This window comes from Gopherus evgoodei, chromosome 8, assembly GCF_007399415.2.
Source record: "Gopherus evgoodei ecotype Sinaloan lineage chromosome 8, rGopEvg1_v1.p, whole genome shotgun sequence".
NCBI classification, from domain to species: Eukaryota; Metazoa; Chordata; order Testudines; family Testudinidae; genus Gopherus; species Gopherus evgoodei.
In genome coordinates, this window is record NC_044329.1 from 98,144,672 (window position 1) to 98,169,790 (window position 25,119).

The 25,119-nt window shown below is 43.6% G+C and overlaps 2 protein-coding genes across 10 annotated transcripts in view; both read left to right on the plus strand.

Annotated features, from left to right (window-relative positions):
* The first annotated feature begins 802 nt into the window (after positions 1-802).
* Positions 803-7,032, plus strand: TACSTD2 (tumor associated calcium signal transducer 2). The gene has a single exon (XM_030574135.1). The coding sequence runs from the start codon at positions 5,576-5,578 to the stop codon at positions 6,503-6,505; it is 930 nt and encodes a 309-aa protein (XP_030429995.1). The 5' UTR covers positions 803-5,575; the 3' UTR covers positions 6,506-7,032.
* A 14,918-nt stretch (positions 7,033-21,950) lies between these two features.
* OMA1 (OMA1 zinc metallopeptidase) overlaps positions 21,951-25,119 on the plus strand; it is a 32,815-nt gene continuing 29,646 nt past the window's right edge. For 6 of the 9 annotated variants that reach the window (XM_030572228.1, XM_030572236.1, XM_030572232.1 and 3 more), the window contains exons 1-2: positions 22,057-22,121; positions 23,686-24,226. In XM_030572228.1, the coding sequence (XP_030428088.1) occupies positions 23,706-24,226 (521 nt within the window). In that variant the 5' untranslated portion in view covers positions 22,057-22,121; positions 23,686-23,705. The other 3 variants (XM_030572230.1, XM_030572231.1, XM_030572229.1) reach the window with 3 other exon arrangements.

The window sequence follows — 25,119 nt, forward strand, 5'->3', positions numbered from 1 at the left end:
TGCCTACCCGTGGTCTAGTGCTTGGCACAGTGGGACCCTGATTCTGATCGGGGCTTATTATGGGTGCTACTGCAGTGTAAATAATTCCAGTAATGATGGGAGCATTCCCATTTTATAGATGGCACAGAGATATTGGGGACTTGCCTAAGGTCTAAGAAGTGGATCTTTGGCACTTATATGACCTCTATCACCATAGTACCTGAGCACCTCACAATCTTTCTAATTGATTTATCCTCTTAACCACCTCTGTGAGGTAAGAAAGTGCTCTTATCCTCATTTAACAGATGGGAACAGAGGAACAGAGAGGCTAAGTGACTTGCTCAAGGTCACATAAGAAGTCTGTGGTAAAGCAAGTGATTGAACTCGAATCTCCCAAGTCCTAGGCTAATTCCCAAATCACTGGACCTTCCTTCCTCAAGCCTGTAATAGAGGCAGGAACTGAACCCTGTTCTCAAGACTCCCAGTCCTGTGTGGTAATTCATTAAATGAAATTGAGCTGATCTGAAATAAGACTGTGGTCCCGAGCAGGGTGAGATGACATCAAGAAATCATTGTATCCAGTGTGTATAAGAAATCATTAACTGGTTATTAGTTTTTATTGGCTGTAGATTGGGGTAGGTTTGCTTCTTTCATTTAGTCTTTTCATTCTTTTGACTGTCTTCTTTGGAAAGGGTGGTGGAGTCGGGGCAGGGGAGAGTGCAAGCACCCACCAGTGCTGGGGAAAGTTGGCACCTATGTCTCGATTGTCCAGCAGTTCCACTGGTTGTTTAGCAGGCTTTCTGCTTCTGATGTACTTAAAAAAAAAATTGCTATTAGTATTTGAGTATTTGGCTAGCTGTTCTTCAAATTCTTTTTTGGCCTTCCTAATTATATTCTTATACTTGTGGGCACATTCTCAGCTCATGTACATTATAGCTCCATTGCTATGGCAGTTTACACCAGTTGAGGATCTCTCTGAGTTAAAAAACTTCTCCAGAATGAAAAAAAAAAAACAAAACAGAGCTTATAACATAAAAGAGACAAGACAAGTGGCAGCCGAGACATGGCTAAGAAAGGAATTATGAGGAGAGAGGCTCCGTGAGGCTAAAGGGGAAGGAAATGCACCTAGAAGAACTGGTTTTGGAGGTAGTGGGCTGGCTTGACTGGGAGACTTTTCCATGGTGACAATGTAAAAGAATCAAAGGTGAGAGGTTGGGGAGGAGTGTAGAGAGCAAATGGAGGAGTTTGAGGAAATGGAGAGCGGAGATGCAGGCAGGGACAGTGAAGGTGCTGTGGTAAGAGACAGGAAGCTAGCTAAGGGGTGGATTTGAGGAGGTGGGTGATAAGTTTGGAGTGGCTGGAGAGGATGACTTCATCGGCAGTATTTTGAATGGATTGAAGATGGAAGGCTGTGAAGGAGGTTACAATAACCAGGAACATATGACCAAACCCTGGGCAACTGTGTGTGTGTGTGTGTGTGTGTGTCAGAGAGAGAGAGAGAAAAGAAGGTAAATATTAGTGACATTAAAGAGGAAGAAGCAACATGGCTTCTTCATACCAGGAGAGGAGAATTGAAACAAACCACACCCCATATATTACAAAAAATATAAGAAATCAGAGTTGCAAATAATACTGCTTAGCAATTTCACATGCAGGTCTGAAAGTTCTTTCCAAAGGCCGGTAGCTACTATTTTCATTTTACAGAGGGAAAAACAGAGAGACAGAGTAGTGCAGTGACTTGCTCAAGGTCATAAAATGAGCCCGTACAAGAACCAGGAGTAAATATAGGAATTTACCTACTTCCTCTTCTTGGCAATGAAGGATTATTCCCTACACTGTATTTTAGAACAATTTCTTTTATTCAGTTCCAGATACAGATAGAGAGGGGGCTAAGCCACCAATTTCAGCTTCAGGTCTGAGCTTCCTTGAAGTTTGAGGGTATTTGGATCTGCTGGTTTGATTTAGGCCCATATTTGGTTGTAAATATGAATTGGCAGCCACTGTAGCCTCCTAGTAATTCGTCCACTATTTACAATGAGACCTGCCTTAAGTTAAATAAAGGGCATGCCCTGGGAAAACCCCTGTGGAAGTAGAGTTTGAATATGGGTTTTTTCCAGAACCTATCCTGTGAATTACAGAGTGCCTGAGGGCGCTCAACATCTTGCACAAGCTGCTCAGCGAATCTGAGTTTCAGGAGTTTGTGCTTACCCAGGTCCACAGGCAATGAGCAAGTAGAACATCCGACACCTACTGGCAGCAGTGGGAAGATGTGAAAACAGTGACTCATGGAGTGTGGATTGTTAAGAAACTTGGAATGTTGCCCACAGAGCAATTACCCCACCATCAGAAATTTTAGTATCTCCAGAAACTGCCATGACAATATCAACCACTCTATAAGGTAACCGAACAAGTGTGAAAGTTTTATATGTTTTATTGGCTTAGGCTAAATTGTATATCAAAGGGAAGTAGGAGAGGCAGAAACCATCCTCGCTAGGAGGAAGGAATGCCCTAGCTGTTTTATAAATGAAAGTATAATCTGCAAGTGGAGAAACTGTCAACCCATCATTGATTTGACATTGCAGCTGCTCTGGGATTTTATTAGAGCAGATTAAAAGGAACTTTGAATATACAAAACAAAACTAAAATCCCCAAGCAATAAGAAACCAGACAATACAACAACATGGGAGCTGCAGGATAGAGGATTGGGAAGCTGTGGCCGCATTACTGATTTGTGCTCCCTTCAGAGGAGGAGCAGATTATGTGATCGTGGAGGAGACGATGGAGTCCAGGGATCCAGGAGAAAAGGAAGCATTAGCCATAGCTACCTCTTTGTGGTTCTGCCAGCTTAGCCCTGTCCTTGGCAGCACAGCTCCTTTTGGAGCATACTGCTCCTAACTCCATTGTCCATGCCTGGGGCTAGTACCCCCTCACCAAAGACAGTGTAAACATGGGAGCTAATGTTCCTAGGAGCAGTATTAACCAAATGGTATTTGCCAAGGAGGCAGGGCTGTTCCACCCATCTGCTTCTGCCTGCAGTATCACCCCTTTCCGCTCCCCCCCCCCAGCATAGATCCTAATGAGTGCCCCCTTCCTGGCTGCCTATTAGGACTGCTCTCTGGGGAATCCAAGCCTCTATGCTCTGAATGCCCTGGGGTGTGTTAAGCTCCTGGAACCTCAATGGAGTCCAGCCGCTGCCCCAATCTTGTGGTCCCTAATCACACTGAGTGTTTTAATCCACCATCCAACTGCCTAGCCCCTCTGGGTGCAGCGCTAACCCTTCAGCTTCTGGTTTACAGTTTAACTCCCTCAGGGGCCCCCAGCAGTTGTAAACGGTCAGCACACACACTTTGTTCAGTTACTCAACTTTATGCTCTTTACTTAATAGATAAAGCACAGGAGAGTTACCTCATACGAAACAATGACACATCCTACATGCAGTGTCTCACTAGCTCACCCGTCCTGTGCGTGTTCTTGAGGGATCAGATGTATTTCATCAGGCAGGCTGCATCCTCTGGCCCCTTGCCTACCTTGCAGCAGCAGTCCCCCTTGTCTTAAACTAGTGCAAAGTGGCTATCTTTCTCTTCTCTCTTATACTAGCACTGGTGCTCCTGGGCTGCTATTTCTTGATTCCAGTCTTCTAGCTGCTGTGTTCTTCTCCAGCTGCAGCTTCTGTTGAGTTGTCCACAACTCCTGTTATCGTGGTGTACTCAGTCTGGATGGAATGTGGTGCTGCCTCTGTCAGGCTCTTCCTTGTTTGTCAGGGTAGGGAACCTCAACCCATAGTTGGGGCAGCAAATCCTTTGGGAGACAAGGAGGCAACACACACACTCCCTAGAAACCAGATGGGAGTGAGAGAACCCCATCTCAAGCTAACACCTACAGGCTAAGGGAAAAGAAGGGCCATGCGAGTGCTCAGCCCAGAGGCTCTAAAGAGAGAAATTATACAGGCTGGTGGACAAGTGATACTATGGGATTTTGAAGGATCAATGCTGGCTTGCTTGCAAAATATTTACTATATGAAATTATAAAAACTAAGAGCAAAAATGCCATTTACAGATCAGCCTGTCCAGGAAGTAAGACCGTGCACTCCCCTAGGCTCCTGGACAGCACCCTAGTTATACCCACTTCTTTAGGGGGACATGTGACAGCTAAGGCAATTTCTTGCAATATACTGGACAAACCATATTGAATTAAGTTTATGCATCATTGTGGGTCAAGAATTGTATGTAATTCCATGGGGGAGGTAGATCACAGCCCTACAAAAACTAAGAAGAGTGAGGATGGGTAGACAAATTCATTCAAGTTGTAACACCTCCAGAGAGGTACCACCACCTAGAGGGAGGCTCGCATATACTAATTCACACTGGATTCTCCAGGGACCAACAAAGAAAAGACCTTCGAGTAAACTGCGTAGTTAAGACTGACTCAGGGCCTTCTTTCTGATCCAGCAAATGGACAAGACCTTCGGTCTAAGCAGGGGCCCCAGTCCTTCCTGAGAAGGGCTGGAAAGACTTGCCTGTTCTGTGTTCTTGTTCTGAGTAGGAGGGGTTATGAACTTGTAATCACAAGAAAACCCCTTGGTGTGGGTTGAAGGACTGTTCACCTGCCAGAGTCCTTGGAGTCAGGGGGTGATCTCTGGTAAGCTGAGCATGCATGTAGGTTCTTTTATTGTTTTTAATATGTTTTCTCTGTAATGCTTTTTCCTTAGAGTCAATGTGCTTGCTTAGGAAGAGTTGTCTGGTAACTTAACCGTGGCAATTACACTGTTTACTGTCTCTGAGGAGAAAAGTAAAACAGGCTTGCTTAGGCTGTCTGACTTTGCTGGGAAATTCACAGTATAGGCAGGGAACTGTATAACCTGAAAATACCTCAGTCAGGAGTGTGAGATGCATGTCTCAGCCCAAGAGAGGCAACAGCTGGGGATCCACAAACCTATGAGTGGGTGCCTTTGCTGGACCACAGAAGGGAAATGCATGAGCCCTTGCCCTGAACTGTGACATCCCACCTCTAATTATGGTACTTCTCCCTCATAATATCAGGGCAGCAAGGCTTCCACAAACACCAGCGTAGGCTGCTGTCCTACCTTTTGTGTTTCCTTTCTCCAGTTCCCATCTGCACAGGGTCCTAACTGTGTTTATATCTGCAGGAGATGGAAACAGAGATGGAAGGAAGGGGCTCAGGCAGACTCACATTATCTTAGAAAACTGCGTTTGTGTTCTGATCCACAAGGCAGGGCCAATGGTACTTCTGTGTTTGGTTGAGCCATGTTTTATATTGGTGCGTGTGCTGCTTGCCTGTTGTATTTCCTCATTCAGCAGGAGGGAGGGAGACAGATGGGCTGGTGGGGAGTTATTGCCACTCCCTGAAGGTATAATTGAAGAAGGTGCAGCTCACTGACTTCTCTGTGGGTTTTCTGTGTTGCCAGAGACCAGTTGTTTGTGAGCAGAACCTGTCTGGCAGGTCTGATTTGGGTTGAGTAATAGGGAGTGGCTCACCAATACACAAAAACCAGGAGACTAGCTGTCAGTGGGCTTAGTTTTCAGACAGCCCTTGCCATTTCTTCCCACAAGCTTCTTCCTCTCTTTCTCACTTGAACATGGAATCTAGATTTGGAGTTGTGCTGGTTTTGATCTTGGCAGCTGCATCATCATCTGCCCAGAAGAACTGTACCTGTGCGACCAACAGACGGGCTCTCTGCACTGAAGACACGCTTGGGAACTGCCTCTGCACGTTGGTGGGTTCAAATCAAAGAGTAAATTGTTCAGTGTTGACTTCAAAATGCCTACTGATGAAGGCAGAAATGAGCTCCCCAAAGGGCAGGCGTATCTCCAAACCTGAGCATGGCTTTTTAGACAATGATGGAGTTTACAATCCAGACTGTGAGGATAGTGGTATCTTCAAAGCCAGGCAGTGCAATCAGACCAATACCTGCTGGTGTGTGAACTCTGCTGGGGTGAGAAGAACTGATAAAGGTGACACAACCCTAAGATGCAATGAACTAGTCAGAACTAACTGGATCTTCATCGAACTGAAACACAAGGAGAGGTCTAAAGCCTTCCATGCTTCTGAAGTGGCAGATGGTCTGAAACGGATCATTCACAACAGATACAAGCTGCATCCAAAGTACATTACTGCCATTGAGTATGAATACCCGTTCATCCATATTGACCTGAAGCAAAATGCTTCCCAGAAATCCAAAGAAGATGTCGATATAGCTGATGTGGCGTATTACTTTGAAAAAGATGTTAAACTTGACTCCATATTTCATCGTAGTAATGCATTCAACCTCTCCATTAACGGAGACCCTCTGGATGTGGAAGGAATTTTAATTTACTACGTGGATGAAAAGCCACCAGAGTTTTCTATGAAACGTCTGACTGCTGGCGTTATTGCTGTGTTGGCAGTGGTGATATTGACTATTATTACTGGGATTACTGTACTGGTTATTACCAGAAGGAGGACCGGGAAGTATGAGAAGGTCGAGATCAAGGAGATGGGTGAAATGAGACGAGGACAGAACTCATAGCTGCCTTAATCTGAAGACAGAAATTAAGACTTTGATAAGAAGGAAGCAGAAATGGGAAGATTATTCAGTGTTTGTGTGGGGAGACTGGTTTATTTTTTATTTCAAGTTTTAAAACAATGTTTTTCTAAAATCCTAAATGAGCTTCGATGAGTAAAGTGGTATTAACTAGTATAATTTGAGAGCTGAGTATCAAAATCACCTTAGCCCAAAATTTTCCGATTGTATAGTTGTATTTTTAAGGGGACAAGAAAGTTATTTGTACTTCCTAACATAGCTATTTAGCATAATTTATAATACCTACATTTGTATTACTAAAGAGCCTGTTAAACTTGTTTAAAAATTTTATGACTTTTTTTTTTTTGCACAACCAGGTGCTGAAGCTTGAATATCCACTGTCTGACTCACTTGTATAACTAGGGTTGGCTTTCTGTTTTCAATGACATTTTTAAAGATACTATCTTTGATGAAGTTGCTGGAACTTTTTTTTTCTCACCAACTTTAAACTTAATAAATTCCACCAAAAACAAAACAAACAAAAAATTGTGATAATCTTTTCCAGACTTGCAGTATCACAGCCTTCTGTGCTGACTCATTTGTCGAAGGAATATAAAACATAACTTTCCAGGTGCAAATATTCTGAAATTCAAAGTTGGTCAGATAACCTTATGCTCTAATCGCGCACATTCTTTCTAATAAGGGTCTGACCACTTGTAGTCATTACAGATTCATTGGCACTTTTTCTAAGAGTGGGAGAGCTAATCTTGCTTTCCTTGCCAAATTCGGGCTCTGGTCGTTGGTTTCTCTCTACCCAAACGTCCCTTGCAGTTTCAACAGTATTCTTCATTGTTTAACAGCCCACAGCAATACCACACAATGTTTTAGGACAAGTTGTGAAGAGACCTTTACCTCATTAGAGCTGCAAGGGGAAATTGAGGTAGACAGAATGTAATTACCCAACCCAGAATTTGGCCAAGACCTCAGAATTAGACAGTAGTCGCCTACCACTATACAAACCCTTTTCTATGTAGCATCATCACCTTAAAAGACAAATGGAAAGGGGGGCGGGGAGGAAGTGCGGATAGGGAGGGAACAATGGTCGTTGTTAAATGTTGGAATACTGGCAGAATTGGTGCATTCCCTGGGCTGCTGATGGGCATCTAAAGTTCTATCAGCCTAATTAGATTTCCTTCAAAACATGATCACTTCAAGTAGGCATTCCAACTGCATCAGCCATCTGATTCACGTAATCTGCCCTTAATTTCACTGTTTTGCAAACCTAATAAGCATCCATTGTTGTGTGGCTCCTATGGATAATTGTTTACTAAACACACATGAAAAATTCCATTGTCCAGGAAAAAATCATGGGATTTAGTGTGGCCATGGGATTGGATACTCGAATGGGCATCAGGCACTGGGTTCTATTTCCAGTGTTGCCAGTGACCTGCTGTGTGACATAGGACAAGTTACTACACCTTTCTGTTCCTCAGTTTCCCCCTGTGTGGTGGAGATGATACTGACCCTTCCCTACTTTGAAACTGCTTTGAGATATATGGATAAAAATTGCTATATAGGAGCTAAATGTTGTTGTTATTCACTTATCTGTAAGAACCAACTGGGCTTTATTACAGGAAGACCAACTGACTGCAATTGTTGTAATACACTAAAGCTTGAAAGCAGATGCATATTATTTATTTCACATTTTCCCACCAATATGACATTAGATTTTTGCATCCTGCCAGAAACATCAATGCACAATTCAAATATTAAGAATTTTGGGACTGAGACTAGCACTTATTAATACGCTTATGCACTGCTTTACACAGCAGAGTCCAACCTGCTTGCGGCCTTTAAGTACCACTGCAGTATAAATGTTAAATAATAATGAGAGATGGGCCTGAACCAAATCGCCAGATCAGAATTCCCCCAAGCTGCAGGTAAGTTCTGAGACTAGCTTCGCTCCATACCCAAACATTGTGATTGGCCTTGCTCTGTATAATGAGCTGAACTAAAAATCTGAACCTGAGCATTCCTTAACTTTGGAGAAATCTGAACCCGAACTAAGTGGCGCAGGCTCATTGCTACACAGTTTGTTTCTTTCATAGCGTGTGTGTGAACCTGATGAAAAGTGTCTACCTGATATCTCTTGGAGGCCTCCTTTCTTCCACAGAAAAGGTGCAACGCTGGCAGTGGCATAGCAGTCCTGACATTGCCTCACCAAGGGGTCGAAGCCAGGAGGACCATCTTCTAGGATGACCAGTTGTACAGTCTCCATGCCTTTGATCTTTGACTTCTTTTTTGACATTTCCCCCACGAGTGGCAGTTGTAGCAGTGTTTTATTTTATTATGACAGAGAGACCAGTTCCCTAGGAACTGGATTGCAATCACCAAACCCACTTCTAGTACAGGCCAAAGCATAGCCACTAGATGCTAACACCACCAATCACTACTAGAATGGATTTGACCTAGACAATTACTTATAAAAGACTTATATTCTATTTCTAGTTGCCTGAACCACATCTGTTACTACTATAACGTTACATCTGGGCTGTTCATATGATGTAAATTAAACTCTCTCTCTCTTATACACACAGAGCCTTAGTAATGCAGGAATTGGGAGTGCAATAACAGCCACTTCTTCAGCCCCTGAGCTGAAAAACAGGGGTTACAAACCCCAAGCATCCCTTGTATGAGGATTTGTGGACACTGCATGTGATTGCGGATCCAGTGGCCACACTCCCATTTCTCCATAGGCACAGCCACACTGGTTTGAGTGGATTCTATCGCTGCCACATGCAAGTGTTTCAGAGTCTCCTTGCAGGTTCACTACAATGGAGCCACAGTGGTTCTGTTGAATTAAGGACCTTTGGTGACCCCAAAGCAGCTGGGTAAATTTCACGGTGGGTGAATTTAGTGGCATTATTTACATTACAACTCCAGGTTACTGGAGACTGGCTTTTATTTTTCTTGTGTCTATGAAACCCAGTGATCTGGGCTGAATGTTGAATGATTTTTAAAATGTGGCCATTGGCATCGGGGCTGAGTTTTTATGAAAAAAATCTAGTCCCCATTGTGAATGCTGAGCACTTGAAAATCTGGCCTTGGATTGTTTCTTCCACAAGAATATAACAAAGGAAGATGCAACACTATTAGAAGACCTGGGGAAATGATTTGATTCATATCAAATTGTTTAACTTACTGTGGGAATATGGTACAGTTTTATCACTGGATTCCAACAATTTATGTCAACCACCAGAATTTCACCAAAGTGAGCCAGTGGAAATCTGAGACTGTTAGGGCTTGATCCTGCTCTTTTTTTTTCTACCTGAATGGCTAGTCAATGCTTAGGGGCCTAGGGATGTTCCAGTTGGGAGTAGAAATTGGTGACAGTCAAGTATTTCTTTTGATACAGTTTTGTGTATTTACAAAGAATGTACAAAGACCTTTGTCTCTGAACACGGAAGGAATCAAGTATCAGGAAGAGGCTTCCTTTGCTCACAGCACCATCACTGATCCAAAAACCTCTCTTTAGGTTCCTTCCTGGGTCAGACAGCGTGTTTTCAGCTGCTCCTTCTGGCTGTTTGGCTGTCCCTCGGTCTCTCAATTTTTGTCTATTCTGCCTTCTCTCTCACACACCTGCTCATACCAATACCCAGTGCAACCCTCCACCCACTAGCTAGTGCTAGTTTCTGGGCAGACGTTATTAGATCTTGTTTTTAGGTGTGGCCCTTTAACTGTCTCTTACAACTATCTTAAGTGTCGGGTGTGTTCACACACATTTTAACTCAATGCACAACAAGGTTTCACCCAGCTCCTAATAATATCAAAATTCTCAGGACTGGGCCTTACTTGAAGCTTTGTAGCACTCAGAACATGTGTGCTCCCTTACTATAAGAGGAACTGTATTTCTTCAAAAGAATCAAATACTGAAATGCACCTGTCCCAGGGGTTTTTGGGCTCTGCTTCATGTTATGGCAGAGACATTTTGCATTACTGGAGTTTGGCTTATTACAAAGGAATTGGGGGCAGTTTTCAGAATGAGGGAGAGGAATAAATCAGACCAAATATCAGTTAAATATTTGGGGCCAAATTCTGCTCTCAATTCTATCCATGCAATTATAACCCAGTTTTTTCCCATAGGGTTGCATGAATAATTGGGAACAGAATTTCTAAAAAGCGAGGTAGTTTTCACTGTTGTTTGTGGCTGAGAATTAGGAGTTTTAGATTCTCCTACTACCCCTGTAACTGGCTTGCAGAGTAATTTTTGGTGATTCAGTTTTTAACCTTTGTGTTCTGAGTCCTCATATATAGCATGGGGGTGATAACACTAACCCACGTTTTCTTAGTGATCTGGTTTCCCCTGATGAATGGTTAGTATCAGTAATAAAAACAGTATGAACAACAATTAGCCATGGCAATGGCTGAGTAGGAGAAGCATACAGCTGATCAAGTTGTATCACATGAAAGATCCTAGCAGATAAACAAAATATTCTGAGCAGCTGTAGTGGTATTTTGGGAGCTTTCATCTTTTTTAGGGGATAGGGTAGAGACAAGACAGTCATACAGTTATAAATCAGCAAAGAACCACTGACTAAAACAGATGGGTTGTGGTCAGTTATATCTTTGTACATCATTGTGAAGCAGTGGTCTCTGTGTAGTGCTCCACGACAGGAAAATCCTTAAGGTAGTCAAGTGAGGGTGATGCAGTATATGTCACCAATTATTCAAAAGAACAGAGAGATTAATTGTAGTGCAGAGCACAGAGAACACCTCTGTGAATTATGTCATTCTAATTGGAGTAAAGCCATGTAAAGCTACCAGAGGAAGAGGACTTAAACTCAACATATCGTACTTCCCAAATGCCTTTGCTAAGTTCTCATTCCTCTCCTGCTGCTCCAGTCACATTGCCTCTCAGGGTGTATATTATCTTTTCCACGTATGGCAGATTGAATGTTTCCCTGTAATGGTCCATGATGTTCAAATTGTTTGACCTTCTGCCTACTGCTGATGTTTCTGCCTGAAACTCTTTCTAAGAATAATATAAACTCTTGATCAATATGGAGTCTGGTGGCACCTTAAAGACTAACATTTATTTGGGGAAAAGCTTTTGTGGGTAAAAAACCCACTTCTTCAGATGCCTCAAGATAAACTCTTGATAAGTTTCAGATCTTGCAGAATAAAGACCCTATGTGAACAAAAAGAATATGCATTATTTTCAGTGGCAGGGAAGGTCCAAATATAATTGGATCAACATTTATCCTCTTTTCCTCTCAGTAGTTGACTATGCCACCCCAACCCTAATTCATTAGACTGGCTTCCGCTTTCCTTCTGCATCAAATTCAAGGTTGTGCCTGGCTACGTGACTATTTACACCTCTGCTTTTACTTCAGCTGGCACAGCCTTCTAGACCTTTGCATCCTATTCTTCTTAATGCACCCATCCATCTTTGCTTTTCACTTTCTTTTAGGCTCCCTCCTACACTGGGCGTAGTCTTTGTTCTCCTGTGTGATAGTCACATTATCTGTCTTCCTTCAAACTCACTTTTCCATTACCTTGCTATAGTACTCTCTCATTGACTGTGTCCATGTCTTCTTGATTTTAAACTGCTCTCCCTTATTGTACTTGCCTGGTTAGGCTGTAAGCTTTTCTGGGAGGGGTCTCGGGTCAGATGCTTGGGTGCAGCCAAAGCGCACAGAGGGCAAAACCAGGGTCACTGCAAAGGTGACTTAAAGCAGTGGGCTCTCAACATTTCCAGACTAGTGTACGCCTTTCAGGGGTCTGATTTGTTTTGCATACCCGCAAGTTTTACATCACTTAAAAACTACTTGTTACAAAATCAGACATCAAAATACAAATGTCGCAGCAGACTATTCCTGAAAAATTGCTGACTCTCTAATTTTGACCATATAATTTAAAATAAATCAACTGGAATATAAATATTGTACTTACATTTCAGTGTAGAGTATACAGAGCAGTATAAGCAAGCCACTATCTGTATGAAATTTTAGTTTTTACTGACTTCGCTAGTGCTTTTTATGTAGTCTGTTGTAAAAGTAGGCAAATATCTAGATGAGTTGATGTACCCCCTGGAAGACCTCTGCATACTCCCATGGGTAGCATACTTCTGGTTGAGAACCACTAACTTAAATTTCTCCTTAGCTCTGCCCTGACCCTTGTGATGCTCTGTACACTCTATTCTATTCAGGCTCTTAGATTTCACTGTAGTATCTTAGTGCTTTCCAGTAGTGCATTAAGTGATGCGGGTAAAATCTGGCCCGTTTGTCCTCTCATCCTCTCCCCAAGGGCAAAAATGCATGCAGTGGGCTGTCTTGGATTTTTATTTATTTTTTATAATGTATATGTACACATGTTGTTATATGTTTAGGTCAGAGAAGGCAAAGCCTGACAGAGACTGAGACATGGGCAGTTGTGCCTAGTTGTAGGAACAGGAGTCATGCCTAGTGATTAGAAGTCAGGAAGGAGCACAGGGTCAGAGCCCAGAGTCAGAGGTCAGGAACTGGAGCCAAGGGTCCGAGTTGGATTACCTAGGCTATGGCGGCTGCTGTAACACTGTTAGTGCAGACGCTCTAAGCCAGGGGTCGGCAACCTTTCAGAAGTGGTGTGCCAAGTCTTCATTTATTCATTCTAATGTAAGGTTTGGCATGCCAGTCATACATTTTAATGTTTTTAGAAGGTCTCTTTCTATAAGTCTATAATATATAATTAAACTATTGCTGTAGGTAAAGTAAATAAGGTTTTTTAAATGTTTAAGAAGCTTCATTTAAAATTAAATTAAAATGCAGAGCCCCCCCCCCGGACCGGTGGCCAGGACCCGGGCAGTGTGAGAGCCACTGAAAATCAGCTCATGTGCCGCCTTTGGCATGTGTGCCATAGATTGCCTACCCCTAGTCTAAGCCAATAGGACAGAGCTCTACCATTAACTTAATTACTCTAGCCCTCGTGAGTGGTGGTAGCTATGTCAGCAGGAGACGCTCTCCTGCTGACATAGCACTGTCTACACCAGTGCTTAGGTTGGTGTAATTTACATCACTCAAGGGGTGGCTTATTCACACCGCTGAGCAACATAACTTATACCGAGGTAAGCTGTAGTGCGCACTTGGGTGCTAGAATGAGGCAGAGCTATCACCACCATGAGTAACTGCTTTGAGCAGCCACCAGGCTTAAGAGCTGGTTTGTTGACTCTTCCAACCAAGCAGGTGGAGTAGCCAATCAGACAGCATACTACAGGCCAGCTGTGCTTGTTAGTTTTCCTGGAGACCTACTGTGCTGCAGCCCCTGCTTCCTGAAAGAAAGGTAACTTGCACTTGGAGCAGAAGACACTGAGGTTTGTGATGGTCTTTATTGTGATTTCATTCCCCAGTCTTGGATTGGCCCCTGAGAAAGCTCTGTCACGGCCCTTGAGCCTACATTGTATTCAGGCAGGCTGCCCCAACGTTCACCAGGCTGCAGTGGCACAAAAAGCTGCCATCCTCTGGAATAGATGGCATGGGAGAATCTTAGCCAGGTCTCCTTTTCTCTCACTGTATTCCCTGGCACTGAGGGCACGTCTGCACTGCCACAGTTCAGACTCCAGCACACCAAAGTGCTGCACTGTAATTCCCCTGTGTGGTCACAGTGGGCATGAATTTAAAGGTTCTAGTTTGCTCTGATGTAGTCTTCTTCATTAGTGCTGACTATGAACCTTTACGTTCGAGCCTACAGGGTCTACACGGGGGAGTTACAGCGCAGCACTTTGGTGTGAGTGGCTATTCACACCTTTGTAGTCTAAACTGTGGGGCACTGAAGACTAGCTCTGAGGTGATCTCCTCTGAGCTATTTAAACTGGGTTTATGGCCAGATTAAGCCTACAATGTGATGCAATATACAGCCAGGACCTCCTTGGAGAATTTCCCCCCTTATCTCATTACATGTGAGATAGAGCACTAATACACCTAGATGTATTTTATAATAGTAATAAATGAAGAGGTACAAAGTATTTAGTACTCAGGAATTTATACTGATAAAAACAAAATAATTTATATCACATTGTTATTTAAACCACTTCATAGGATAAGTAAAAAACTAACAAAATTGGTTCTTATTCCTTTTCTCCTTAATTGGTCTGGTTAATGCTATTAAACTGATAATCCTCCTCATGCAGGTATAATTATCCTTTTCAAAGCATTCCCATTGATCTGCCTCAGGGTTTTTATAAATCTTTAACTATTGCAATTACCTCTTTTTTATGCAAAAATTAATCTTGAGTCATTACAGATGCCTTTCAGAGCAGGAAAACTCAACTTCTCCAATTTTTACAATTATTATTTGCCAGCCCAAGCAGAATTCCTCATACCACGGCTTGTGTAGATAAAATTTTGCACACTCTGAGTAGCTTGACAAGATCCACGTCTCATTTTCATGAAGGTCCTCTCTCTCCCTGGGGGGCTAGCACTCATGCAGTCTTACTCCAGCACACTTCAGTACCACAGAAACAATTGTGGAGAGATGTATTGCTATTATCTAAATGAAAGATTGAACAAGAATGAATTTGTAATCTCCCACAGACATTTTATACAGGGACCTTACAGAACTGGTGACATTTGCACCCATTATTTCTCAGACACATTTTATTTGAAATAAATGTCTGTCCCCACAAGACCTGAAATGAGAAATTTCCACGTTTTTGCTGATCTAGTTGCCCCCAGAGGAGCAATATAGAACTACTGGAAGGTAATTGGATCAGTTCTGATAGAAGACTTATTTGAATGAAGACTCCAGTACACCCAGGATTTGAAATTACCCATTTCTCCTTCCTTTCAATGCTTGCAAATATATTTTGCATTTTATGGACCCTAGTGTATAAGGGATGTTAAGATGGCTACTACTTTCACTGAGAAATTCTTAATAACCAACTCAGTTATTTTGAAAATGATCTATACACTACAAGCAAGAATCAGAAACTGGAGAATAAAAGCATTTAGGGTCAGATCCTCAGCTGGTATAAATTGGCATAACACCATTTTGATGTCATTAGAGATACACTGATTTACACCATCTGAGGATTTGGCTCTTAGGATATTCAGCTGTCTGATGATTTGTGCTAAGTTGCCTGTAAGCAACATTCAATGCTGGACTTCATCATACTTTCTTTACCTCACCTCACTTAGAAGGCTAAGATTTTGTCACAGATAGTTTTAGTAAAGTCACAAACAGGTCATGAGCAAAAAAGAAAAATTAACAGAAGCCGTCACTTGTCTGTGACTTTACTAAAACTATCTGTGACAAAATGAGGATCTGCAGGTCCCCACTCCTGCGGCTCAGGGGTCTCCCACTGCCCATGAGGGCCAGAAGCTGTGGGGTACCCGTGTCAGCTGGAAGCTGTGGGGTACACCCAGTCCTCAGTTCCAGGGGCCCAGGAGCTCAGGGATTCTGCCATGGCCATGGTGGCGGGGAGTGCCCCTGCCACTCCCGGTGGGCATGAGCTGTGGGGTACCCCTGCCACCCACAGCTCCGGGGGCCTGTGGCCACTGGGAGCTCCGGGGTTCCCCCACAGTGGCCAGAAGCTGTGGGGTTCCACCATCAGCAGCAGCTCAGGGGTTCCCCCGCCACCCATGGCAGCCGGGAGCTGTGGAGGACCCTGCCGCCCATGGCAGTTTGGAGCTCCGGAGGCCACCAGAGGCGGCGGAGGTAGTCCGCAGTGGGTGGCAGGGCACCCTGCAGCTCCTGACCATTGCAGGCTGAAGTCACAGAGGTCACTGGAATGCACGGATTCCGTGACTTCTGCGACCTCTGTGACTAAATCGTAGTCTTATCTATAAGTCGTGGATCTCTCAAAGTATCTCCCTACAGATATGGTGGAAACAAAAGTACAATATTAAATTATATGACATCTTTTACAAGGAATACTTTTTGGAACCCAGTTATTTTGGGTGGATTGAGCTCTGTGACAAACTTCCTCTTTATATTAACGGCAGGGATTTTGATTTTACTTTCTTCTTTCCCGTATAGAAGACTCACATAATAATTAATTATTAATAACTAACAATAATAAATAATAAACCAACTAAATACCTAACAACCTCACTGAAATATGCCCATCTCTTCATTACAGGATAATAGCCAGGATGGCAGCTGGTGTACAATAAATTGCACAAGTATGTCAGGAGAGGATATGTTGGGAAATCTTTACACCTACAAAAAGTGCCATGGGAGCTTTAATGTCCACATGAAATACACAGGACTTCCATTTCTAAAGTCTTGACCAAATGACAGGAAGGTTATGTCTTCACTGCACAGTAAAGCTGGGTTATTACTCGAGTTTTAGCCCAAACCCACCTACTAGCCACACAGAAAAACCCTCTGTCCTGGGTTGGAAAGTGCTTTAAGCTCGGGCTAGTTTACTTGGCATGGGAGCCCAGGTTGCAGACCAAGCTCCATTTTAACTCATGCTGGAACCCATCCACCTTGCAGCAGCGAGGATGCAGACAAAATCACGTAAGCATTTCATAGAATCATAGAATCATTATAATCCTCTGCTACCTCTCACAAATTTCCTCCAAAGAAAAGGCAAGTTCTTCTGCAGTTGACACAACTGACTGGGAAAGAATCTTAGAGTGTCTCAGCACAAAGAACCATTAGCTATGCCCCTAGATACACAGGAGTTAGTGCAGAAACAATGATGACACAATAACCCAGGTAGAGCTCTGCTATGGGGATGTTCTCACCTATGCTAGGCTAACCTGTGTGCACAGACCTGGGTGCGAAACACCTGGGTTAGTTGTGCAGTGAAGACATATCCTAAGTGGTATGTAACTCACCTTCAGAAGGGTGTAGGGCTTCGATGAACCTGCTAGAATTTGAACCCTGCTGCCAGGGAATGGGGAGTGGACCACTCCAATACTTGGATCACTAAACCATCCCCTCTGACTAATATTAGTTATTTCTTTTAATTTTTTGTGATGTCCTGTGAGAAATGAAAATTTCTGTATAAATGCTAAGCATTTTACTGATTATGACAAAAACAGAGGAAAATTCTACGTTAAGTTATTTCTATGAACCTGATCATTGCACATTATAAATGACACCCCTTGACTTGCGAAGGGAAAAAATATGGGGAAGGGATGAGTTTTAATATAAACATTAGAGAATCCCTCCTGCTGGAAATGCAGGAAATTCTCTGTTTTTTTTAAAGTCTGTTTACAGGTAGGTTGTTTACAATGATTTTTATTGCATTTGATGTTTTACAGATAGGATAGAAAAAAAAATAACTTGCACACAATGAAGGGATTGGTAAGAAAAATAAGTGCAAATGTTATAATGCTGTTCCTCTTTCTCCCACCCAATTTTCCTTCCATTGCAAAAAGACAACAAGATGTGATGAAATAGAGACTCAGTGTATCAAAGGAGCCCCAATTTGCAAACGTGATATGAGTCATTTTATGCACGTGAGCAGTGCCATTAAATTCAATGAGACTACTCATAGGAACAAAATTACTCGTGTACATAAGGGCTTGTCTACATGGGAAAATTTAACCAGTTCTACCGGTATGACTATATTGGTATAATTAAACCAATAAACCCTTTCTAAAGAAGCATAAATTAAACTGAAAAAAAAAAGGTGCTCTTATTCTGGAATAAGAGAGTCCACACATGGAGTTATATTGGTTTAAATTCACACCTTAGAAAAGTTATTCCACTATAATCTATATAGACAAGTCCTACGTGTTTGCAGGTCTGGAACCCACAAATCTGTTTTCAGATTTTAATATGCTTCCAAGCACCTGAATCCATATTAAGATGATAGTGTCGGTCAATTAAAGCATTCTCTTTTGTCTGGCTTTTAATGCTGTGAGATTCCTTTCTGTAGAACCCCAGGATCACCTCTGAAAGCCTGTGGCCACAGAGGAGAAGCTTTGAATTATGTTTCCCAGGTGTAAAACTCAGGGTTTGGATCAGGAAGTGAGAACTTTTGTTTTGTGAGAGCCCAGAGTGATAGAGGTCCAAAACAACTGTTTTTAGGGACAGGATAGTGGTGCCTTGCTTGAGGTTTCTACAAAAGGGATTTTTCTGCAGTCTGTTACCACTTCTCTTCAAGAAAATAGAATGTGTGTATATTCCATAAATAAACAAATCATACTGGAAAAATACCTGACTCCACATTGCCAGTTTTTGCTTCAAACAGGAAACTGATCTGCAAGAACCTGATTCAGCTACTACCTGGCAACAGGGTAAAACAGTAAATTGCACAGGTCTAGTCCCAATTTTGCCTGAGGATCACCTTGGACATGTCACTTGCCCTATCCTGCTTAGAACGGATCCTGTGATTCTGGTGCACAGGGGCAGGATTTGGAGAGCATAAGCAGTGGGAAGTGGATATCCTGTAAATCATGAAGTTTTGCTCTAAGACTTCCCTTCCTAATCCGCACTGACCTGCAAAAAGCATTTGGGGACAAGAAAAAGGTATGGGAACTGCTTTTATGAGGATCTGTTGACAATTTCCACTCCACCATGTACAGGGATAATCGGTGCTTCAGAAAAGATTCCATCCCTGAAGAAATAGCAGATGGGGAGCAGCTCCATGACCTGGGGCACTCCTGACATACAACCCAGCTTCCTAGGCTAGGTGAATTTCACTCCTGTGCAGAGAGTCAGCATAAAACCTATATGCCAGTTATTACATCAAAATAGGGCTTAATTGGGAGTCATCTGGTGCCTAGCCTTTAAGCTGTCCTTCACAGGAGTGAATTGTACATGCTGGGGCCTGAATTTGGGCCTTAACCTCAGTCCCTCCACCTGTAAAATTGGGATAATATTTACCCAACCTTTTAAAACTCTTTGAGATCCTCAGATAAAAGAAACTATGCATGTATGTTCATTAAAATTCAAGAGCAACTACTGTATAAATGACTATAATGGCTTTTGATCTAGCTGTGTATTTAGAGAAAACCAGCACTTAATACATATCCAATTGTGCAACTGTACATGCCAGATTTTCACATAAGGAGACATTTAGTGTTGGTATACGATAGAGATATCCTGTAATTATCTGAGCTATATTTGCGGCTTGTCTGCTTTGGAATTTTAATGAGTAGGAATGCCATTCATGGACACTTTTAGAAACGCAGAGAGCATAATAGGACTTTAAGGCCCAATCTTGTATTTCTTGTACACTCCAAACACCTACTTTAACAGCTTTAGGTGAGCCAGACATGCAGGATCAGGCCCTTGTTTGTGCCATTCTGACATCCCATATGCCAGACACAGTTCAATGATACAATCAGAGAGACAAATAATAGCAGAGGAGAGAATAAGAAATATGGAAAGAAAATATGTGATTTCAGTTGAGATTTGAAATAAGATGGAAAGTCAATGACATGGAAAGATGGAGAAAGTTTGTTTGAGAGGGTAGGTGATGTAAAGTACAAAACTCTTATATGTGTGTTGAGGGACAGAGAGGAGGCCTGAGGTAGATGAGGAGAGCAAGAAAGGCTGGTAAATAGAATGAGTCAAGGAAATATAAAGCAGATAATTATTCCAGAAGATATTGCACACAGATATGCAAGTTTGAGGCTCAGTTCTTTGCTGCCTGCCTAACTGGGGCATGCTCAGCCTTTGGGTGCAGGTAGAGACTTGTGTCAATCAGCAACAATTCCCCAGGTTGGTTTCAGGAGTGGAGCTGACAATCAAAAAATAAAAAAACCCAACAACCAAGCCCTGCCTGACGAGTGGCAATTTCATCCCCTGATGTCCCCTGTGGTAGCAGGGCCAGCTTTAGGCTGATTCCCCCGAATTTGGCCCCGCGCCTAAGAGGGCCCCACGCCCTAAAGAAGAGCGCCCAACTTTTTAATTTTTACTCACCTGGCAGCGGTCCGGGTCTTCCATGGCAGGTCCTTCACTCGCTCCAGGTCTTTGGCAGCATTTTGGTGGCAGGTCATTCAGTGCTGCAGAAGCAAGTGAAGGATTTGTCGCCGAAGTGCCGCCGAAAATCCGGACCACCGCTGGGCATTCGAATCAGGCCCTGCACTTCCTAAAGCTGGCCCTGTGTGGTAGAGTAGACGGAATTTGATAGTATTGATTATAAAGGAAATTCTTTATTGAATCTGTTGGACACAGAGAAGACCATTTCATTCTTCCTGGCTTTCTAGCAACCAGGCTGCCTAGTGGCAGACATGATTGGACTGCTACTACAACAGCCCCCCAGAAGGAGCTACATGCTTGTATTCTTGCTGGGAGGGAGAATTGTCACAGTAACATGGCTTTGAGGTTGGTAGTGAAGAGGGAAGGGTGAGGGATGAGGGGGTAGCTCAGGAAATCAAAAAAGCCTCAGTAGATGCCAGAAGAACAAAAAATCGTAAAATGAAATTTATGGCATGTAGCGAGCAGGGTCATTGCAAAGTGCTTGCGGCTCTGTCACAGAGGCAGTGGGATCAAGAGCTGGGCTTTCACACCTTTCCCAGGGACAAGCCCTTTGTTTTCACAAAAAAAGGCCTCATGCCTGCCCATGTGAGCTGCCCTGCAGTAGGCACTGACCCTATCATTATCATACCTTCCACTTGCATCCATTTAGATGGCAAGGCACCTGCAGCACCTGCCTTTCAGGTCACATCCCCAGTTCCTTAGGCAGAGGAAGTTTGGGTGTTGTTGGTATCTACATGTTAAAACGTGCTTCCTAGGTGGCAGAAAACTGCACGTTGGGGATGGGTGGTGGGTATAATAGGACAGGAGAGGTTAAGCCTCTGCTGGTGCAGCCTCTGCTGACCTGCCACCAGATGCTTGGCAGTGGTGGCCCTGCCTGCGCTCTGCCTCTTCCTGTCTCTGCTCTGCCCCTTCCCCAAGGTCCCCACTGTCTGCCACCTGGTGAGTCCCGCCTCTCCTCCACTCCACCCCCCCTTGCTACTATCTCCCTCCCCCAGAAGGCCCCCCACATTCCCCCTCTCCTCCACTCCCCTCCCCTGCTTGGGGGTAGAGTGGGTGGGGTGTGTGCAGTGAGGCAGAGTGGAGAGGAAGGAGGCACCAGGGGGGAGTCTGGGGGTGCAGTAGCCAGGTGAGGGGCTAGGCCTGGGGGCAGAATGCAAAGGCCCTGGAGTTGCAGTGATGGGGGGTGAGATGGTCCTGGGGATGAGTGGGTGCAGGGCCCAGGCAGACACAGAGCACAGCTGCAGGGAAGGGGGGCTGGGGCTGGGGTTGGAGGGTGTCACAGCTCCCTGCTCTGGACTCGCCTGGTGTGCCCCCCTGGCCCAGCCCATGCCTCCAACACAGAGGGGGCAGGGCTCCCCCTGGCTGTAGGGCAGCAGGTCCCTCCGAATCTCTCGGCTTAGACAGAAAATGGGCTTTGGGGTCAGACACAAGAACAGCGCCTCTCCCAGGCGGACCAAGCGGTGGGGCGGAGCCTTCAGGTAAGGGAGGCGGGGCTACAGCGAAGTGGGCGGAGCCAATATTAGCAAAACAACACTGGGCTATTGCGAAGACAGAAGAGGGGGCGGGGCCACGGGAGCAGCCGCCTTTGTCGTAGTGGCGCCTCCGCAGACGGAGGCGGAGCCAGGGGGTAAGGGGCGGGGTCTCCATGAAGGGGGCGGGGCCCGCGTGAGTCGGGGTGGCCCCAGCGCCACTTCCTGAGGCGGTGAGTACGGGGCGCTGATCGCGTTGCCCAGCCGGGCCCGAGCGAGCCGCCCCCTCAGCGGGGCCACGCTGCGCCCGCCGCTCCGTCCCGTCCAGACCGTGGCGTGTCAGGGTGGCTGGGCCTCGCCTGGGGGGATCCGAGCCTGGGTCTGCCCGGGCTTCCGGCTGCGTCACCGTGGCGGACAACGCGTCTCTTCCGGCGGTTTATTTGGGCGGGGTTACGCGTTCCGGGGGGGCGGGGGTGTCAGGCGAGTTACTTCATGGCAGTGGCTGTTGGGGCTCAGAAGGGGGAAGGCTTTGAAACACAAACTGTCACCGTTGCTGGTCACACGTGCAAAGTAAATGGCCTCCAGTCAAACCTCAGCTCTCAAGCAGCAGTGTTCTCACCTTGCTTCCCTGCCATTTGTTTTTTAATGGCTGGAAATATGGTTTGTTTGGTGGTTCGTGGGTGTCTGGTGAAATCAACATTTACTGATGGAAAAACCCAAATCCTCCCAAGCCTGGTAGTATGTTAGTCAGGTGCCTTGTCAAAGTATCTATTTGTAAGTGTATGGCCTAAGGGTTCCTAAAATGCTTGTTGCCCTAGTGTCTAGATGCTAAATTGCTTTAATATGAACAATGAACCTTGATGGGACAGGCTCCTCTCTTCTGCAAAATAAACTTCCTTTATGATGTTGCAGATCGAGTTTTCAGTAGTTTTGGAGTCTGCTTATTCTTGCACGTTGACTGCACAACTGCAGAAAGCTTTTTTTTTTTTTTTTTAAGGTCCACATCAAATGGAGCTGCAGTAATAAACCCTGTTTATTAGGATAGCTTGTAAAAGTGTAATGCAGAGAGGAAGTGATAGTTGCCTCCTTGACTGAAGTGTAAAAAGTTAGTAGTCTATGAAGTATATGAGATCTTTTGCTGTCTTTTTGAATGAACAGTGAAGAGCCGTGGTTTCCCTACCAGGTCTGAAAACACCCAAATTATTGATATACAAAGCATGCTGCAGCAGCATAACTTAATTGTTCAGTAAGGTTTTTCCTTGTGGAGAGGGGGTTTAGTGGCACCTTTGAGGGAGGTTCTGTGTCTGTCAGTTGACATTGCATCAGCTTTGTTTCGTGTATGAAAGTAAATACACCTAAAAAGCATAATAGGTGCATTTTATAAATTCAAAACTAGATAGCAGAAGTATTCCTCCTCCTGACAGTAAAGGATACAAATATTCAAAATAAAGAGCAAAATCCACATCATAATATTGTTACCGGTTTTTTTACACCTTCTGAATAAAGCACACCTGTAAGCAGGTATCCTTTGAAACAATCATTTTAATGTCTTATCTTCAAGAAAAAGAGACCATGAGGAATATCTTTCCTACACGTTCAGTTGCAAAGTTTAATATGTTTTTGTGCAGTTTAAAACTGTTATAACAAGTACATAATAGAAGACCGGGTAGTAATTCTGAGACTGTTGGCAAATGAGAAGTAGGATATTTCTGTTCAGCTAAAGTGAATTCATAACTCAGGAATTGCTTTAGTTGTTATATTTTTATGATCTCTACAATAAAGTCTCTTTTGTTTCAGGGTGAATAAACAAAAGAGAAATGAATGCCATCTGCAGCTTAAAAATAGTTGGTAGGAACTGCATTTTATTTCGCTTAACTTCTTTGGCCAGTCAGGCAAAGTGCAATAATCTTTATAGGTCTTCAGTTGAAGCTTTGAATGGACATCACCATATTCAAGTAAATCATGTAGTGAATAAATGCCAGCAACTAGTTATAAGCCGCAGCACCAGCTATTATTTTATGATTGGAAGCTCTAACTTCTACAGAAAATTTATTAATAAAAGCCGAAGATGTTTTTTGAATGCCAAGAATATAGAAGTGTGCACAGACATACACAATAGCTGTAGAAGTCCTTATTTCCTGGCCTCTAAACCGTTAGTGGAAGACCTTGCATTATTCCGAAGTCTTGCTCCAGTGCAGTCCCCAAATCGAATTCCTGCATGGGATGTGCAGATCATCAGACTTTTTCACACATCATCATCATTTCAGGCTGCTCCAGTGCCTCTGTTGTGGATTATTCTTAAACCGGCTCAGAAGCTATTTGCTATCATTCTTGGAAGGTAAAATACTGTTTTATTTTCTCTTACAGAGTAAGGCCCCGTCCTTCAAAAATTTACATATGTGCTTAATGTTACGCACAGTGAGTAATCCCATTAATATTAATGGGACTACTCTGTGTAAAGTTGAATGTTTGTGTAAAGCTTGCAGGATTTCGGGTTAGGGTTGAATTTTGTTTTGTTTTGTTTACCACAATTTTCAAACCACAATAGAATCCATATACCAATCAGACTAAAATGGTTATAAATGGAGAGGACCTCTCTCCTGTGGTTTTATTTTAAAAAATACATCTGTTTCAGACCTTTACAATCAATCACTATTTATCCACGACCTAACAAAATCACTTTTTTTTTTGTGTTCTGAGCACCCTCAATGAAAATCAAGGCCATAATGGCTAGTGATATGTTTGGAAAGCCAAAATATCATGGTATCTATCTACGGAAAGAGTAGACATCATGTTTGCCAGAGATGTCGTCCCAGACAAAAGCAGAAGCCAAGAACTTCGGCATACCTCAGCTGTCCCCTTCTCCACAACAAGCAGGAGAGTAGCTACTGCTGCTGACACAATTCTGAGACATTGACTTCAGGCTGGAGATAAAGTGGGGGTGCTCATTCTCCATTGCTGCATCCTAAACTGAATTTACAAATGTGCCACATGATTTAAGTTGGATTTTGATTGTGCAGCTCCTGCATAGAAATAGAAATTCATTCTCTCCTATATGCGTAGTGAGATTCAATATATGTATCCTTTTGTATGTACACCTCTACCCTGATATAACGCAACTCGATATAACGCAAATTTGGATATAACGTGGTAAAGCAGCGCTCCAGGGTGGCAGGGCTGCGCGCTCCGGCGGATCAAAGCAAGTTCAATATTATGCGGTTTCACCTATAA